We start from the raw sequence: 17,730 nt of genomic DNA on the forward strand, positions 1-17,730 counted from the left end.
ATATTTTCCTGGAACCAGTGGCTGCTCCTGTCTGATTAGTTGAGGGCTGGGGGGGAGGAGCTTCCCAGTTGTGGGCGCCTGGGTCCCTGGCGGCCCTCTGACACAGGGATCTTGGGGACGTCTGGGCTTGGGGTCTGGAAGGCTGAACCTGTGGGATTGGAACTAAGGGGCTGGCTGATCCCCTCCGGGGGAAGTGGAGATTATGGGTTCGTGGTCTTGAGAACCGGCAGCCAGGAGGCTGTCAGTGTCCTCACTTGTTCTTTTTGCTTCGAGGTGGTAACGGGACCTGAGGGGAGACAGAGAATGGGAGGCCTGGGCAGGGCAGGGCAGGGCGGAGATGGGGCAGGGACGGTGGTGGAAGGTCCTGGGGGGTCCGCAGTGGTGAGGGCGTTTCCACTCTTATCGCCCCCCCCCCCTGCACCCCCGGACTCACTCCACCACGAGGCTCATAACACCCAGCAGCAGGGCAGCTACTAAGACCGAGAGGAGCAGAATCCTGGCTTCGCGAAGATCGTGACTTCCTGCAGGGAACCCAGGAAGCAGTGAGTGATCCCAGGGACCTCACCAGTCGTCGTGGGGCGGGGGGGGGGGGGGGGGGGGGGGGGGCTGAGAGCTCAGAGACCCGAGCGAGGGGAGGCCAGGCCGAGGGGTAGAACCTGGGAGGCAGCGCTTTCGGGGCCAGCAGCGCACCTTGAACTCCTGGCAGGTGGAGCAGTTATACAGGATGGTGCTGCCCCCTGCAGGAGACAGCGGGACCACAGCTGGGGCGGGGAAGCCCCAGCTCCCGCCTTCTAGCACGCCCCCCCCCCCCCCCCCCGCCCGCCTCTGCCGTAACTGCCAGGCTCTCCTCGGGTACCCCAGGTGCCCCTGTCCTCACTCCTCTTCCCTTTTCTACTCACGGCAGGCGGGAGCGCAGAGAGCTGAAACCAAAGACAACGAAGGGTGGGGGGAGGGGAGCCGCTCAGCCACGCCTCCTTCGCCCCAGAGCCCAGGCACCCCCCCATCCCTGCCTGCATCAGTACCTTCCCTGGTGTACGCGGGGAGCTTGGTGTGTTGCAGCCAATGCCAATATAAACGGAGGGAGGAAGGAGACCCTTTGATCTCTGGGGAGACAGCAGCGATTTTGCGATTTTGCGGGGCGCCTCGCCAGGGCAGGCTCCCCTCCCCCCTCGGCTCTCCTCCCCCCTCCCCCCAGCACCTCCCGGATCACACGTTCCCGTCTCCACCTGCCCGCCACCCTTCCCTGCCTCCCCCACCTCTACCTCCCCTCCCCGCTGCCCGCTGCCCCTCAGAGCCCCTGGGTCGTGCCTGGCCCTTGACCTCACCCATGACCCTCAGGACTCTGTGAGTCTTCTCTGTGACTTTGTTCATGGACGCCTCATCTGCGGAGAGGGGCAGGGACCTGTGATTCTTCCCTGACTTTCCCAGGGCCTGAAGCAGCTCTCCCACCGGGAGAGGCCGGTGTGTCCAGGGAGGGCTGTGGACTGAGGGGGCGGCTGAGGGTCCCGGCTGGGAAGCCACAGGCTGCCCCACTCTGGGTGCGGTGGCGACTGTTGCCCGGCCTGTCCCTGGACGTCTGAGTTTACCCAAGGCAAAGGCGGGGAAGCTCCAGGAGGCCCCACAGTTCTTCCACAGAACCTCCACTCGGCTGCAGAGTTGAGCCAGGCGGCCCGACAAGTCACGGGCTGGGAGGTGGCAGAGGACACAGCCCTGGGCAGTTGCCAGGAAAACCCCACCCAATGCCAGCACCCACATGAGGCCTGCTGGCGAGTGGCGGACAGGGGCCGGCCCCACTGAGGCTGGGAAGGCCTCCGAATGCTACGATCCTGGTTCCAACTCTTTGCCTGGAGAGCCTAGCGTGTTCCAGAACAGTGGGGGATTCTAGAATATTCTGGAATGGTACCACTGGTCCATCTGTGGCTGGGGCAAAGGGGAGGCCCAAGGGACTGAGGACCAGAAGAAGACTGGGCAGAGAAAGCAGGGTTTCTGCTGCAAAGGCGACCGCAACCCCCCCTCCCCAACCTGGCCCTCAGGAGCCTTAACAAGTTTGAGGTTCCACGAAGCAATTTTATTTTCCTTCTTGTAAATCATGACCAGCGATAAATAATGAGTGAGTGACTCCCCCAGTGAAGAAGTTGCGCATGAGTACCCCATTCCTCAGGGACCCAGAAATCCCAGCCCTTCCCCTATCGTCCCCCCACTCTCCCCACCTCTTCTCTTCATCTCCCCTCTCCCTGGGCAGCCTCAGGCCTTCCCAGCCAGCTCCTAGCAACATGCCCATGGTTGCCTTAGCAACGGAGAGTTCTCTACCGGCCGGCTGGGCCCAGTGACTTCTCTCACCTTTCACCAGGAAGATCCCAGTGACTCAAGCTTCGGCAGGCCCCTCCTGCCTACGTGGTGATGTGAACACACATGCCTGCGCGGACACACAAACCCCTCCGATTAAACTACTAATTCTCAATCTACTCACACCCACACCACGCGCATCCCTGGTGCCTAAAGAGTTGCTGGGCAACCCCAAACAGGCCTGGACACGCAGAGACCACAGAAAGACCGGCACACAGATACTGTCTCCGGCAACGCAGACGCAGAGACCCACACGTCGGTCAGACACACTGGGTGACACACATGCGCACGTGAACGAAGTAAGACCAAGACCCGAGAAGATGCCGTCCTCTTGCCGGTGGCCAAAGCCATCAATATGGGGCCCTTGAAAACACTTAGGTCGCTAGAGTCTGGGGCTCCAGCCTCATGGTTAATGAGGATTCTGCTAGCTCCCTTGTGCCAGCCTAGCGTAGGGGGTAGCCTTTGTCTTGATCAGTAAGTGACCTGAGACACAGCCAAGAATTCCCCTTCTCATATTCCAGAATGTTCTGGTCTCTCTTTGGTCAGGCCGGGCCAGGCCATTCAGGGGTAGGAGAAGCCATGGTCCGGGAGACCACATTACAGCAATCCAAAGTTCTTCTCCCCTACTTTAGTGTCCCTCCAGGGTCCTGCTAGGCCTAGCCTGGGCAGAGAGGTGTCCCTACTTTTCTAGAACCTTGAATACTGAGCTCCAACAAGGAGATGCTGTGAGGCCGCCAGCCTCAAGCAGGAACAAGCCTGGGAACCTTCCCCACCCCTCCCAGGATTAGCACCAGTCCAGACCCTTTACGTGGCTTGTGAGCGCTCCGCGGGCTCAGACTTGGGAATCGCTGCCCACACCTGGGCTCCAGTCAGGTGCAGTGGGACCCCTGACTCTCACAGCTCCAGAGGCAGAGCTAAGAAGAATCTTCACGGGGGCCTTCATTCGCTTTGCTGTCCATCCTCTCCCCCCACCCCAGTCGGACGGGAGGGCCATGGGCTCAGTGCCGCACAAAGCGAAGAGATCGAGAGTTGAGCAGGTCTTCGGGGTCAGGGAAGACAGAATCTAGACGGAAGCCGTGCTCCAGGGCCACCCGCAGCACCTCCTCCAGGAAGCCTGGTGTGCCCACCACCTCCCGTAGCTCTCCCGGCTCCCCAGTCCACAGAGGCTGCAGCCCCAGTCTCCTATACTCCACCTCGGGGAGTTCCGCGGGACAGGGGGCCCACTCCAGACGGAAGTGTGGGCCTCCCTCTGCCCTGTTCTCACCGGCCACCCCAAATCGCGCCCGCATGGCGCCCAGGCACTCGGCGTCGGTGCAGAAGATGTTGGCTCGGAAGGTCTCCACCCGCACGGAGCTCAGCTCATAGTGGTGTGGGCCCCGGCGAGCAGAGAAATGCACCAGGCGGGGGCTGGCGTCTACATCTGCGTGAAGCAGGGCGGCTGTGGGTACAGGGCTTCCCCGAGAGGTCTCCAGTTCCCGCAAGGCATCCAGGAGGGGCTGGATCTGGTAGAAGTCAGCCTCTGCTCTGAGAAGAGCTGTCTCCCCATATCCGCGGGGCAGGTCCAGGCGGCCCAGCCGCAGGAAGTTGAGGATGTGCCGGAAGGCCTTGCCATCTCTGTCGATGAAGTAGTGGCCACCTCCCTGGGGGTTGAGGTTGGGGGGTATGGGGGTGCCAGCCCTAAACATGGCCCCCAGCATGGAGTCTGGGAAGCGAGTCAGGGTCTCCAAAGTGGTGGAATATAGTGTGCCCCCCACATTCAGGGTCACAGGGCCCCCAAAAGAGGGGGGCGAAGAGGGCACCGGAGGAGGCGAAATTTTGGGGAGTACAGGAGACACCGAAAGAGAAGAAAAGGCAGAACTCTCGGGGTGTGGGCAGAATTGGGTCATAAAGTTCAGACTGTCTCTGGGTTGGATGCACAGGTTGGAGCACAAGGCAGTAAGATCTGGGGCTCACCCCAGCTACCTTGGTAGTGGGGGACGGTTTCCGGTCACAGACACGGCCGAAAGCTTGAGAGAACGGTTGAAAAGCACAGAAGCCAGAGAGGGCAAGGAGATTGCGGTCCAGACGCATTCGATTCTGGGCGGAGGGTCAGCAATTCCTCTCGGAGGTCTTCAGACAGCGGGCTTCCGGAATCCAACCAGTAGGTGACGGTGGCGAGCACAGGCCGACACTTGGAAGTGCCCAGCTTCCGAGTTCTCGGGGAGATCGCTGCTGTCGCCGCGGGCGAGTCCACGCACGGCCCCGGGGGCCAGTCGCAGGCCAGGCCTGGCCCGGCTCCGGCGCAGGTCTCAGGAGACGGAGGCGGGGCTGACGCGAGCGGGCGGCGGAGGTGCCTCCCTATCCGCTGGGGAGCGGGGATGCGCGCTCAGCGCGAGCCGGGACCACCGGAGGGCTCTGCTGGAAGCAGGCGGGAGTCTCGGGACCCGGACGCCGCCGCCTCCCCGGGTGTCGCCGCAGCCGCCGCAGTCCTCTCCGCCCCCAGGAAGTGGCCTAAGGGCAGCGGCCGGGACCCTTTAAGGGACAGCCCCGCCCCCTTGGCGCCCCGCCCCCCGCCCCCGCGGTGCTCGCGCGGCCTGGGTGGAGGTGGGGGCCGAGAGTCTGGAACTGGAGAGACGGGGCGGACGGGCCGGACGGGCGGACGCGGGCGGGGGTGGGGTCCGGAGCGTGACTCAGGTGCGTCGCTCCGGATGTGGCCGCGACCGCCCCGCAGGCTCTCAGGTGTGCCCGACCTCACGTCTGCAGCTCGGCCCGGGGCTCGAGGCCCGGCCTTCCCGGGCTTGGGGGTGGTGCCCTCCCAGTCGCTCCCGTCGGGAATTCCCGAGGGGGCGGGTGCTGAGCCGCCGCATTCCGGGGATGCCTCCGGGCCGGGGTGGCCGGAGCCAGCCTCTCCGTCCCGGCCTGACGCCAGCTGCCCCCTACGGGAGGCCGGCCCCCCAGCCCACGCGGGCGGCTTCTCCCCGGCCGGACGCGTCTGGCCACGTCGCCCGAGCCCGGGAGCCCCGCCCCAGGGCCGCCCGGTGCTAGGGCTGCGGCCGACGCCCCCGCCTCACTGTCCGGGAGTGGCCCTCGCGTGACTCGAACTCGCAAACCCCCACCGCTCCCGCCGCCCGGGGGCCGCAGCACCCAGCCCCTAGCCCGGCCCGAGGGGGGCTTCCTGCAGAGGAACCACGAGGGGAAGCTTAAAGCACAGACGCTTTAATGGCCCAGGGGCCGGCGGGGGTAGGGGGAGAGGCGGCCGGGGGTGCGGAACCACGGAGGCCTGGGATCAAAGCGTGTGGAGGTCGTGACTGCGCCGGCTCAGTTTCTCCGGGTCGTCCGACGCCATGAGGGAGAAGTCTCGGAAGATGTCCAGATACGTCTCGTCTCCTGCGGGGAGGGAGGCAGGGCTGGGCGCTCCGCGGGCCGGGCCGGAGCGCTGGCTCGCGCGTTCTTCGCGTGCTTCCGAAGACGTGCGCCCTCGCATGCGCCCAATGCATATTTGTGGAATAAGTAATGGAATTGATCAATGCAGCCGGGCGCCGCCGGGCAGGTCCTTCAGGGGCCAGAAGCCCAGAAGTACAGTGTGGGGCGGGCCTGGAGGAACTTTACCTGTCTGGCCCTGGGCCGCTTCGACCTCTCTCATCTTTGCCAAGCGTAGCCTGAAGGGGAAGGAATTAAGGCCCCAGTGACTTTCTCTTCACTGTCCCCACTCCAACTTCCCATCCTCTGAGCTGGGATTGTTTAATTCACCTGTCCCCCGGGGTCCAGTGCTTAAAGACGCTTAACAACCACAAAGCCCCTCACTCGGGAGAAACTCACCATCCGTGGACCCTACCCGCCCCCCCCCCCTACTCCACGCCCCAGTCTACACTCGGAACAGCCTTGGTGCGCGACGTCCGGGAGCTGGCCCGCTGCTCCCCGAGCCCCGCCCACATGCCGGTCCAGGTCCCAGCATTAGCTCCGCCCCAAGGTGGGTAGGGCAAGCGCTAGCCCCGTCCCCGGGCAGCCTCACAAGGTGACGATGTCAGCGTTGGCCGTTTCCATGGCGATCGTCAGAGGGTCTTTGCCTTCAGAGTCCCGAGCTCCCAGATCGGCCCCCCGTTTCAGGAACAGGCAGGCCAGCCTGGAAAGGATAGCCAGGTCCAGCCGGCCACTCACCCCACCCGCGCCCTTCTTTCCCGCAGCCATCATCCCTGCCCGCCCCTACCCCGTGTGGCCCAGAATGGTTGCATGGTGGAGCGGCCCCCGGCCGTGGTTGTCCGCTTGGTTCACGTTCGCCCCGTTCTGGAGGAGAAACTCACAGGCCAGAAGAGAATTCTGCATGGAGGGGTTGAGAACGGGAGAGAAGGTGGCATCTTTAGAAGCAGACCAAAGATGTTTTAGGATGGGGTCAGTCCAGGGGCTGAGGTAGGGCTGTGCCAGGCTCTGCTAGAGCTCTTCAGCTGTATTCGTATGTTAAGTCCACAGCACAACCTCACGAGGTATGTTATCCCTATTTCACAGATGAGCAAACCGACGCACAGAGAGGTTCAACCTGTGAATAGTGGGATCCTGGATTCAAACCCAGGTTGTCTGCCTCCAAATCACAACCTTAGCAACCAGTTTCTCTCGCTTATCATTCCTTTTGGGGTGGGAGGAGGGATAAGAGCTGGGCCCTAAGTCAGAGTAGGGGTCAGAGGGAAGGAGCCTAAGGGTGGGGTAGGGAGGTCAGCGGGACTCACAGCTGCTGTGGCCTGGATCAGTGGCGTGGCATTCTCCTGACTGCCGTTGACCCAGTTGACATCGGCTCCGTGGGCGAGGGCATCGGCCATGGTGGGGAGGGATGGAGGGTGCCCAGCAGCTCGAAACAGCAGGGCCCCAGGGTGGAGGCTGCCCAGGTCATCGGACGGGGGCTCTGGTGGAGGGAATCGGCTGAGTCTGGTACGAAACCCTCAGCACAGTCCCCAGATGCTCTAATGGGCCAGGTCATTCCTCAGTTGTGGGGAGGCCCTCGGGACTCCGGGGACTGCAGTGGGAGGTGGTGTGGGTGTGTGTGCAGGGCCCCTAGGACATGGGGCACGGATAGCATCATTCCCCTCTCCCTGTTCAGCTACCTGGACTGCCTAGAACGTCACAAGTGAGCGGACACTCAGACTCAGCTTCCAGGTTCCCTCCGCTCTGGCCGAGCTCACACCCTCCACAGGCCTCTGGGGCAGCGAGCTCTTTCTCACTCCTGAGTTTTCTCATGCTGTTGAGACCCTCCCTGCTTATCCCCAGCCCTACGCTCCTTCCTGTTCTTCACTTATGCCCTGAAAATCTTGCCTTGTAAAAAAAAAAAACCTGTGCTGGTGTGGTCTGGGCCCCCCCAACACTGGCAAGGGGAAGGCTGGGGCCTCGTGCTCTCAGCCTCCTCACCGGGCCGGGCAGAGTGCTGGGCACTCAGCCGGGCTCCGTAAATGTCCGAGCAACGCTATACCTGGCCTGGATCTGAGGCTCCCCGGCCGGGGCCTGACGGAAGGCTTGGGGGGCAGAGGAGGCTGCCCCCTGGGGGGGCCCCGGCCACCTCTTCGCCCCCGAATCTCAGGAAGCTTGGTCAGGAACTTCTTCTCCACGTATTTGGCATGAATCCAGGCCTCCTTCTCCTGCCTGGCAGAGTATGGCGGGGAAGAGGGGGACCGTCTTCCCTCCTCCGGTCCCAGACCCTCTTCCTTCCCCGCAAGTAGGCAGCCCCCGCACCTCCACCCCGACCTCACCGAGAGCAGCTGGGCCCTGGCTTCTTCACGGCCATGGCCTCCACACGGGCCTCGTAGATCTGGTTGATGACGACATTCCCCAGCTCGCGCATAAGCTTCCAGCGGCCCAGGCAGAGGCAGAGAGACATGTGGGAGGGAGGTGAGTGTCTGAGCCCTAGGGGCCCTGCAGCCCTGCACTCACCCCGCCCCCGCTTCTCATCGGGGCACCCCAAGTCACCTTCACCAGTTCTGGCTCCCACGAGTCAAGGGTCAGAGACCGGACTTTGGAGAAATGAACCCCGAGGCTCCTGGACGGCCAGAGTGGGAGTCAGGCCCTCTGTGAGGCAGTGGGCAGAGGCGCGCAGGGGCCACGCAGAGGCTCTGGCCCTGCTCACCGGCCCCTCTTCTCCTTTCTCCTACAGCTCAGGTTTAGGGTTTCATCCTCTCCAGCCACTTCCCTTCTCTTGCCCTGCTGTTCCCCTCCTTCCACCAGACGGACTCAGGCGGAGGGCCTCCCAGACTTGCTGAGGCCTCATGGCCTCTCCCCTTGCTCTGCTGTTCATGGGTTCCCCTGCCCTCAAGAGCCCTGACCTCACACCTCCAGTCACACCAATACACTCCTCTGGCCGGACCAGGACAGGGTGACCAGTGCCAGCCAGGGCAGGGTGGGAGGGAGGAGCCTGAGCGATGGCTCTAGCCAGCCCCCTCCCCCTCCCCCAGCCGGAAGCAGGGGCGGGGAGTGACCTGTGGATGCCGGAGCACTGGATGCAGAGGGTGACGCCCAGGTTGATGCTGGCCCACTCCGGGGCTGGCTCACGGCAGTCACAGCACTGGGCATTGCCATCCACGCTCTGCACCTGGGCTGCCACGTGCCCAACTCCGCCGGGCTCCCTTCCCCAGGCCATCCCGCCACAGCCCAGGGTCGCCGAGGAGCTCCTGGCCAGGTATCCCGAGCCCTGGGGGAGCCAGAGGTAGACAGAGAGTGGCCATGGGGCCTGGGGAAGGGGTGCCTCCCCTCCCGGGGCCGCCTGGCCCTGCACCCCCCACGTGAAGGCACCTGGCCGGGCCCCCGGGGGCTGTCATCGAGGCGAGCCTGGCTGAAGGCTGTGGCAATGCTGCTCTGCACGGCGCTGACCCACAGCTGCAGGAGGCGCTCAGAGTCAGCCTGCAGGAGGCAGGACCTGGGCAGGAGCGGGGAGCAGAGGGGGTGGTCTGAGGCCCGGGGAGCCAAGAGGCAGGGTAGGCTGGCTGACACACTATTTAATTGGTCCCAGTTGTCCTGACATAAGAAATACCAGCTGAACAGAGATTTGACACCAATCGGTCCGATCTTTCTAAATATCCCCCATCGCCCTCCCCCCTCCCCCCAGGACACCCCCCAATACTGCCCCCCTATCCAACCATGGAAGGGATAATGCCTGATGCTACATGGGGGCCTCCAAGATGCCCTCAAGATCGGCCCGCCTTCCCGTTGGTAAAGCTTCAGACACGTCAGGCGTCGGCACTCACTTGCTTGGGGACACGACCTCGAAGCAAAACCTCCTCTCCGAGTCCGGGCAGAGCTTCACGGTGCAGAGACGGAGGTCATCCACCACCACGGTCACGGGGTCCTGGAAGGGGAAGGTGACGAGGGGCAGCCGTGCACCAGTTGCAGCAAGGGCTGTGTCCCTGGGCCCCGGCCTCCGGGCCCGGGCCTGCCTACCTTGTACTTCTTCTGATAAACCAGTTGGTTGCTCTGAATAGTGAACCAGCGTCTGGGGGAGGCGGAAACAGAGTTGTGGACGTGGGCGGCATCGGGACGAGCTCGGGACAGGGACAGCGGAGAGGCTGTGCCCTCTGCCCCGAAGGCCTGTGCTGAGAGAGCCGGGCTGACCCTCACACCTGGTCAGCGGGGCACAGGGCTCTGCGGGGCCAGGACACGGAAGGCGGCGCTACTCACACCGCGGACAACCCAGATTTGATCATTTGTGAAGACAACTTTCCAGCAGATGGCAGTAAAATGCTTTTTCCAATAAAATTAGTCTCCTATAATTTTTTTAAGTTTGTTTTTTTTTTTTTACACCCACGTGGGGCTCAGACCCACAACCCCGAGATCAGGAGTCACAGGCTCCACAGACGGGGTCACCAGGTGCCCCGAGTCCTTTGCCACAATTTTTTTGACAGATGGAAGTTTCTCATAGAAGGGGCTCAGTTTTCCGATTTACGCAAATATCCCCAGTGGGAAGGAGCCGAGTCAGAGCAGAGGACCCCCTGCTCCGCACTGCCACGGCCCCTAAGTCCCTACGGAAGCCGACAAGGCCCGCTCGTGGTGCACACCCCCGTGGGCTCCCACTTCACGCCCACCCCGTGTCTTCCTCCCTCCCTCTGTCCACACCCCGTGCCCCTCTCTGTCCCTCGGACTCTCCCAGTTTTGGTGCTGGCTCCTCCTCCTGCCGAGATCATTCTGCCCCCAGATGTCCTTCAAGTCTTCTCTCAGAAGTCCTCACCTGCTCAAGAAGCCTGCCCCAGCCACCCTATCTGGAACTGCAGCCCCTCCCCAGCTGTCCGCACCCCTTGCTTTCCTATGTTTCCCCGCCTCGCTCTTTCCTTCCAACATAACAGAATTTACTGGGCGTCTTTGTCGATGGGACGTAAGGTCCGTGGGGGCAGCGGGTTTTGTCTGTTTTTCTCACTGTGCTAAGCGCACTGTCACCACCCAAGAAACGTTGAATTGAGCGGGTTTGGGTGATTGGGGTGCCCCCCTCACCTGCTCCAGGTCTTAAATGCGTTGCTGGCCCGCTTGAAGAGATGGCCTTCCAGGACCAGCCCACCAGGCCCCTCCTTTAGGCTTGGCTCTGGCTCCTCCCCACTGAGCTCCTGGGGGCACAAGAGGGTCAAAGGGCAGCTGGAGCAGGCAGAGGCCCATGCCCCATGGCCCCAGAGGCCTCACCTTCTGCTTCAGAAGCACGTGTCTCTGCTCCATGTCCCTCCTCTCGCGAGCCGAATTCAGGACCAGCTGGTGCAACTGGGCGGACAAGAGGGGGCATTTCAGACGTGCCCTGGTCTCCACCAACCAAGCCAGGCCAGGCATCTCAGAGTCCCCTCCTCTCCCTCCACCACGGCCTGCCCCTCCCCCCCCTTCCCCGGGGCCCCACCTGGGCGCCCAGTTCCCTGCGATAATGGGCCAGCCTGTCCAGCTCCTCGTGGCCCTGCTGGAAATGGGTAGCTTGGGCCTCCACCAGACGCAGCACCTGGGCGACAAGGCGGGCAGGGGGCCGAGCTGACAGGGGACTCCTCTGTCTTTTCCTCTTCCCTCCTGCCCCCATTGGCAGGCTCCTCTCCACCCCGCCCTCACCACCGCTGCAACTCACGAACTCCATGATGTCAAACTTCCTCTTGTCCTCAATCACGTTGATCTGAGGGGCCCCAAAAGACCTCAGGTCAGTCTTGAAAACACAGCGCCCCCTCCCACTGCACACAGGGGCCTCTCCAGCCTCAAGGGCCTGGAGGCCCTGGGATCCCAGGGTAGGTGGGGGGGCGGGGCGGGGCGGGCACCTGCAGTGCATAATCCAGCGCTCTCCCCTGGTACCCGGCCCGCGCCGTCTTCAGGGCAGTTCCTGCCTCTTCTGCCTCCTGGGCCCGGCGCCTGGGGACCTCCGCGTTGTGGATAAGAGCAGCCTCCAGGCTCTCGGCCCCCCTCCAGAAATCCCGGCGGGCCTCTCGGAAACCCCGGAGACCCCTGTGGGAGAGGGGAAATGCAGAACCAGATACCCCTACCCCCCCCCAGAGAAGTCTCAGGCGGAGGCCCACGCGGGGCCTTCCGGTTGGGACCCCAAGGGACTCCAAGGGGGTGCGGGGATGGGAGACAGCAGTCGGACCACCAGAAACCCCCGACCTCACAGCTCCTTGGTTCAGGGAGGTCCCTATGGTGACGGGATGAGGGATGGAGGACGGGTTCCCTTCCCCACTCACTCCTTGACCAGGGTTTGGATTTGCCGCTGCAGCGTGTGCTGGGTAGCATCTAGAAGCTCCTGGGGGGTGGGGGGAAGCAGAAATGGGCAGGTGAGGGTCAGGCCACAGTAAGCCCTGCTCCCCACCACCAGGCCCCCCTGCTTCCCCCTTACCGCGTGGCTGTCCAGCTTGTGCCTGAGGCTCTCGGTGAATTTGTCCAGACACTCCTGGGCACGGAGAGGCAGAGAGAGAGTACCAGGCGCAGGCCGCCGTCTCTGCACCCCGCCCGCCAGGATGTCTCGGGCCCCAGCCCCAGCCCTGCCCCGGCCTGGGACCTGGAGACCTGGAAACCCCAGGCCGACCCTCCCCTCCCGGAGGATCTCTGCATTCCAGACCCCAGCCCGCTCTACCTACCGCCATCATGGGCTCCGGTGGACCCAGGCGGGCCAGGTCACAAATGGCAGCAAGGAAGGTGTGGCCAGCGGCAAGGTAATGGCGCCCACTTTCCAGGAGGCCATTCCCCAGCTTGAGCAGCTAAGAAGCAACAGGGCGACGGGGCGTTATGCCGATCCGTGCCGGCACCCCCACACTGGTCCCCCGCCTCTCCCTTCTGCAGGACTGTGCCTTCTTCCCAACCTGGCCCTTGCTTCTCTGCAGCCCAGCTGGGCGCTCCCGGGCTTCCACACACCTGCTGCTTCCTCATCTCTGCGTCTTTGCTCCCACTGCTCCGTGCCCCGCAGAAACTTCCTCCCAGCCCCTCACCAAAGCCAGGGTCAGCTTCCCCTCCAAAACGTCTTTCTCTGTCCCCTGCCATGTCTCCTCCCTGCCCCAACTGCCTGGAGCCAGCGCCCCCCAGGAACCCCATCCTCGTGCAGCGTCTGGCTCGGGGATGAGTGCGCCACCCGGCTGCTGGTGGCTGGTGGGCTCGACAGTCCCTCCTGTCTGCAGTCGTGCCATTCTGTGCTCACGGAGCATTCCCCTCAGAGAGATTCCTTAGTCATCTGGCCACGGGGCCAGGGCAAAGACGGCATGTTAGGGTGCTCCATGAGCACCCATTCGTCTGGCCCGAGGAGGGTCCCTTTAGGAAGAGCCAGGCGGCTGGGTCAGAAACCAAAGTGAGGTCTCCTGACCTTGGGCCCTAGTTTGGGAACCGCTGCCCCGAGGTGACACCAGTTGCTCTGGCCTGAGTCAACACGGCTGGGACGGGGTAAGAGTCTGTGGAGCCCTTCAGGTCAGCCCAGGGGACAGGAGACCAGCAGGGAAGTTGTGCGTGGAAATCCCGGGGCAGCAGGGGCTCAGAAAGCTGGGGCCGTGGGCTATCAGTGAACTTTCGATGAACTGAAAGACACTTTCAAGGGCTGACGAAGGCTGCCGGGCCCGAGAGCTGGACTTGAAGGTGGCCAACAGGGTCAGTAATGGTCAGGAAACCGGCCACAGTCCAACCTCATCAGATGTCACCACGAGCTGTCTGTGATCAGGCACCAGGACTCAGACGCTCGCAACTTCACTGGGGGCAGCTGGGGCCCTGAGCATCTGGGTTTTTTTCTACCCACCACCCTTTCCCTATAGGTGAGCTTTTCTAAGACTGAACTAGGGATAAACTGGTCCATCCATGCAATGGAATAGCGCTCAGCAACGGAAAGGAACGGACTATCCACGTAGGAACTACTCATACTGATACGTAACAACCTGAACGGACGTCAAGGGCACAGTCTGAGAGAAGAAACAGAGAGAGCCAACCTTGAGAGCTCACATACTGTGTGGTTTCACTTATGCAACATTCTAGAAATGACAGGAGTCTGGAGAAGAACAGATGAGTGCTTGCCGCGGGTTAGAGAAGGCGGGGAGCGTATCAGGATCAAGGGTCGCACAGAAGAGTGCCTTGTGGTGATAGAGAAGTTTTGTGCCTTTTTTCCCTTTTTCTTTTCTTTTTTCTATTTTTTTTTCTGAGAGAGACTATGCGAGAGCGGTAGAGGGGTAGAGGGAGAGAATCCTAAGCAGACTCCATGCTTAGCACAGAGGTGGACGCAGGGCTCGATCTCACGACCCTGAGATCATGACCTGAGCCGAAATCAAGAGTTGGACACTTGACTGACTGAGCCCCGCAGGTGCCCCAGGAGTTTTGTGTTTCGAATGGGATGCTGGTTACAAGAACCTATGCATGTGATCAAGTGCCATTGAATTATGCACAAAGACTCTGGAAAATGAGTACAGTCGACCTTGAACATGGGTTTGAACTGCTCTGGTCCATTTCTAAGTGGACTTTTTTCCGATAAATATTTTCTCTTCCTTACGATTCATTGTTTTCAAAATTTTGTTTACTTATTATTTTTTTAAGTAAGCTCTACATCCAACATGTAGCTTTTTTAAAAAAAGATTTTATTTATTTGAGAGAGAGAAAAAGAACACCAGTGGGGGGGGGAAGCAGAGGGAGAGGGAGAAGCCGACTCCCCTCTGAGCAGGGAGCCCGCCATGGGGCTGGATCCCAGGACCCTGAGACCATGACCTGAGCAGAAGGCAGACACTTAACTGAGCCACCCAGGCGCCCCACCCAACATGTGGCTTGAATTCACGACCCTGAGATCAAGAGTTGCACGCTCTACTGACTGACCCAGCCAGGTGCCCCTCTTCCTTGTGATTTTCTGAATAACACTTTCCTCTAGCTCCCTGTATTGTAGGAACAGTATATAATACATATACCACACGAAATACGCGTTCATCAACTGTTTACGTTACTGGTCAATGGCGGGCTATCAATAAACTTTTGGGGGAGTCAGGAGTTACATGTAAATTTCTGATGGTACGGAGGGTCGGCGCTGCAAACCCTCACGTTGTTCAAAGGCCAACTGCAGATGCAAAACAGGTAAAATCCAAGTAAGGTCTGTAGACAGTTCATCGTATCGTGCCCACATCAAATTTCCTGGTTTTGGTAACAGACCAGCATTATACAAGAGGCTGCCGTTGGGGGAAGCTGGGTGATGGGTATGTGCGACCCCCCTGCACAATCTTTGCAACTTCTCGCAGGTCTGTAATTAACTCAAAATAAAAAAGCTTAGGGGCGCCTGGGTGGCTCATTCGCTTAAGTGCCCGATTCCTGATTTTGGCGCAGGTCATGATCTCGGGGTTGAGGGATTGAGTCCCATGTGGTGGGGGGGGGGAGGGGAGAGGGTCCACACTCAGCAGGGAGTCTGCTTGAGAGTCTCTCTCCTTCTCCCCGCTTGCACGCACTCTCTCTCTTTCTAAAATAAATAAATCTTTAAAAAGAAACTTAAAAATAAGGAAGTTTATATAAAAAAATGTGTATCTATTCATTGGTCACCTGCTAAATTTCTGACTCCGGTAGAGGCACTGGGGAAGGAGCAAAAATAGAACATAAAAGTGCCTTCATGGCACTTAGGTTCTGTTGGGGGGCGAACAAACAAGAACAAAAACTGGCAAGCGTGACAGACACACTCTCAGACCCCGGATGGTCCCCTCTCTTGCATCACCCCCTCCCCGCCCCCCAGAGCATGAGATATGCAACTTGATTCTACCCAACAGAACATGGCCAAGGCCACAAGACAGTGCTCCCATGATCAGGTCATGCCGTGGGGCAGAGGGGACAGCCACGCGGCTCCTGTGGCCGCATTTCGATGCACACTGATGCCACCTTGGCAGCACCCACCAGAGAGACCCTCCCGCCGGCCTTGGAGAAGCGAGCCACCATGATGCAAGCTGCCCAGGGCCAGGGCCACGTGGCAGGTGACCGTGGGCAGCCGTGAGCAGGTGGAGGCCTCAGCAAGCAAGGAGCCAGGGTTCGCCAACACCCCCACGAGCTCGGAGGGGAGCCCTGAGCCTCGGGTGGGACTGCAGCCTGTGAGCCCGTGAGCAGAGGACCGGCGGGGCTGCGTCCACCTCCCGAGCCTCGGACGCTGTGCTAACAGGCGTGAGCTGGCTTCAGTCACTATGGTTGCAGTAACTCCTTAGACGGCAGCAGAAAGCGAATGTGGCAAAAAAAGACATCCCACGTGGGAGCGGGGCGAGCGCTGTAGAGAAAAATCAAGCCGAGGACGGGGCGGAGGCGTGCACATCTTATGAAGAGTGGCCGGGGAGGGCCTTCCTGTCCCTGGCTTAAGTGCCTCGCTGGTTTATCTCCCCAAGGCCCTCTGTGAGCTCCCTGGGGGCAGAACCGTCTTGCCACCCCTGGAGGCCCAGGGCCAGCGTAAGGCTGGGTTCACAGCTGACCCAGGAAGCCCACAGGGAGTTTGGTCTTCCAAGATCCTGTGCTCCTTGAGGGTACGGAGCCCCTACTTCCTTCTCTGTAGCCCCCACAGTATCTACCCACACGATTAGCGTTCAACAACGCTTGGAACTCATTGGCAGTCTCCAGTTTTCTCCCTGGCCCCGCCCCTCTCATCTTAATGCCATCCTGGGCCACCACTCCATGTCACCTTTTCCAGCCGGGTCTCCAGTTCCGACACCTCGGCTTCCACCAGCTCAATGGAGGCTCTGGGGAGAGAGGGATGGGGTCACGGGAACACAGCTTGGGTCCATCGGGTCTGTCTGCCCCAGGAAGGTTGGGGTTGGGGGTTCGTGGGTAAGGGGACAGACAGAAAAAGCTGATGGGTGAAGAGGACCCGACCACCCGCCCTCTTCTGCGCCCTCTTCTGCTCCCTCCGTCTGCTCAGTGTGGGAGCCAGTAGGGCGCAGGCCCGAGCAGGAAGGGTAAAAGGAGGGTGGATGTGGTGAGGGCAGGAAGTTGCTAACCGCCCCAGCAGGTGCTGGGGGAGGGGCAGGGGTCCCCAGGAGCAGGAGGAGGGAATGTCAGCTCTGGAGGTAAGAGGGGCTGGAGAGGCCCCCTCTGCCCAGAAAGGGGGTGGAGAGCACCAGAGCCTGGGGCTACGCAGCACAGGTGCTGCCCTGGCCCACTAGCGAGCGCGGATCTTGTCCCTTTGCGAACTCATTCCCTGGAAGGACATCAGGCCTGGGGCAGGTTGTCTGTTGTGTCCATAGTGTCTGTGTGTGTGCGTGTATGTATTGGGGGGGTCAGATCTCACCCCCTGTGCGCCCCAGACCTGTACACACTTACCGGAAGCGGGGTGAGTCCTTGAGACACTCCTCGAAATCCAGCTTGACGGTCATCTCGGCTTGATTGTCCCCGGGGCCGGACGGGTGGGAGTGCAGGTGGAGGCGCTCCCTGCCCCGGGAGGGGTTGATGAGGAAGGAGGAGGGGGTCCTCCCTGGGGAAGAGCCTGGGGGGGGGGGCTCAATTCCTTCCCTGAGGGTAAGGGGTGTCCAAGGAGGAGCTCTCACCTCACACTTGCTGGCAGCGCTGGGAGGGGCAGAGGCGGGGCCAGGCAGAGAACCCACAGCCCCGCCCACCAAGACTCTGCTGTCCCCTTCCTACCCGGAGCCCTAGTCCCTCGGCTACTTTCTCCTCTGGGGACAGGGTCTGGCAGTATAGGCTCAAGTCCCGATTCTGACCCTCGGAGGGTATGGGGCCCTGGGCAAGCTCGCTGATTCCTCAGTTACTTCATCTGGGAGATGGGGACGATGATCCCTCACCCAGGGTTGCTGGAAGAATGAAAGCTACTACTTTTGGTCAAGATGCTAAAGGTAGTACATTTAGGGTTGGCCGAGCCACACCAATCGCTGTCACCCTGCTGCACCCGGGCCTTCTGGGCCTCGAAGGCCCTTGCTGAGTCCAGTCCCCCAGGCTGCTCCAAGCTTTCTTCTCCGCTCTGCCTGCTGTGGTTTCCTGTGCGCCGAGGTCCCTCCCTCCTCC

General features: G+C 61.4%; 3 protein-coding genes across 4 annotated transcripts; all 3 read right to left on the reverse strand.

Annotated features, from left to right (window-relative positions):
• Positions 1-356: 356 nt before the first annotated feature.
• Positions 357-1,945, reverse strand: TMEM95 (transmembrane protein 95). Its single transcript, XM_048226641.2, has 6 exons — positions 1,587-1,945; positions 1,326-1,382; positions 1,023-1,103; positions 900-920; positions 657-737; positions 357-521 (listed from the first exon to the last, which is right to left on the reverse strand). The coding sequence occupies exons 1-6, from the start codon at positions 1,753-1,755 to the stop codon at positions 430-432; spliced, it is 501 nt and encodes a 166-aa protein (XP_048082598.2). The 5' UTR covers positions 1,756-1,945; the 3' UTR covers positions 357-429.
• A 101-nt stretch (positions 1,946-2,046) lies between these two features.
• KCTD11 (potassium channel tetramerization domain containing 11) lies at positions 2,047-4,842 on the reverse strand. Its single transcript, XM_026520850.4, has one exon. It carries the CDS (start codon positions 4,230-4,232, stop codon positions 3,345-3,347), a length of 888 nt encoding a protein of 295 aa, XP_026376635.1. The 5' UTR covers positions 4,233-4,842; the 3' UTR covers positions 2,047-3,344.
• Positions 4,843-5,525: 683 nt separating this feature from the next.
• ACAP1 (ArfGAP with coiled-coil, ankyrin repeat and PH domains 1) lies at positions 5,526-17,686 on the reverse strand. 2 transcript variants are annotated; one of them, XM_026520828.4, is made up of 23 exons: positions 17,259-17,686; positions 17,035-17,142; positions 16,397-16,454; positions 12,381-12,500; positions 12,140-12,193; positions 11,988-12,046; positions 11,571-11,754; positions 11,387-11,431; positions 11,171-11,266; positions 10,966-11,040; positions 10,783-10,892; positions 9,739-9,790; positions 9,546-9,646; positions 9,094-9,217; positions 8,781-8,992; positions 8,275-8,344; positions 8,058-8,152; positions 7,781-7,950; positions 7,047-7,219; positions 6,533-6,642; positions 6,338-6,448; positions 5,935-5,984; positions 5,526-5,712 (listed from the first exon to the last, which is right to left on the reverse strand). In XM_026520828.4, exons 2-23 carry the CDS (start codon positions 17,085-17,087, stop codon positions 5,612-5,614), a joined length of 2,223 nt encoding a protein of 740 aa, XP_026376613.1. In that variant the 5' UTR covers positions 17,088-17,142; positions 17,259-17,686; the 3' UTR covers positions 5,526-5,611. The 2 variants fall into 2 exon arrangements, with proteins under 2 accessions (XP_026376613.1, XP_057167346.1); XM_057311363.1 differs by having other exon boundaries at positions 17,035-17,686.
• Between the last annotated feature and the right edge of the window lie 44 nt (positions 17,687-17,730).

The sequence above is a fragment of the Ursus arctos genome, unplaced genomic scaffold (assembly GCF_023065955.2).
Source record: "Ursus arctos isolate Adak ecotype North America unplaced genomic scaffold, UrsArc2.0 scaffold_14, whole genome shotgun sequence".
Taxonomy (NCBI): Eukaryota; Metazoa; Chordata; class Mammalia; order Carnivora; family Ursidae; genus Ursus; species Ursus arctos.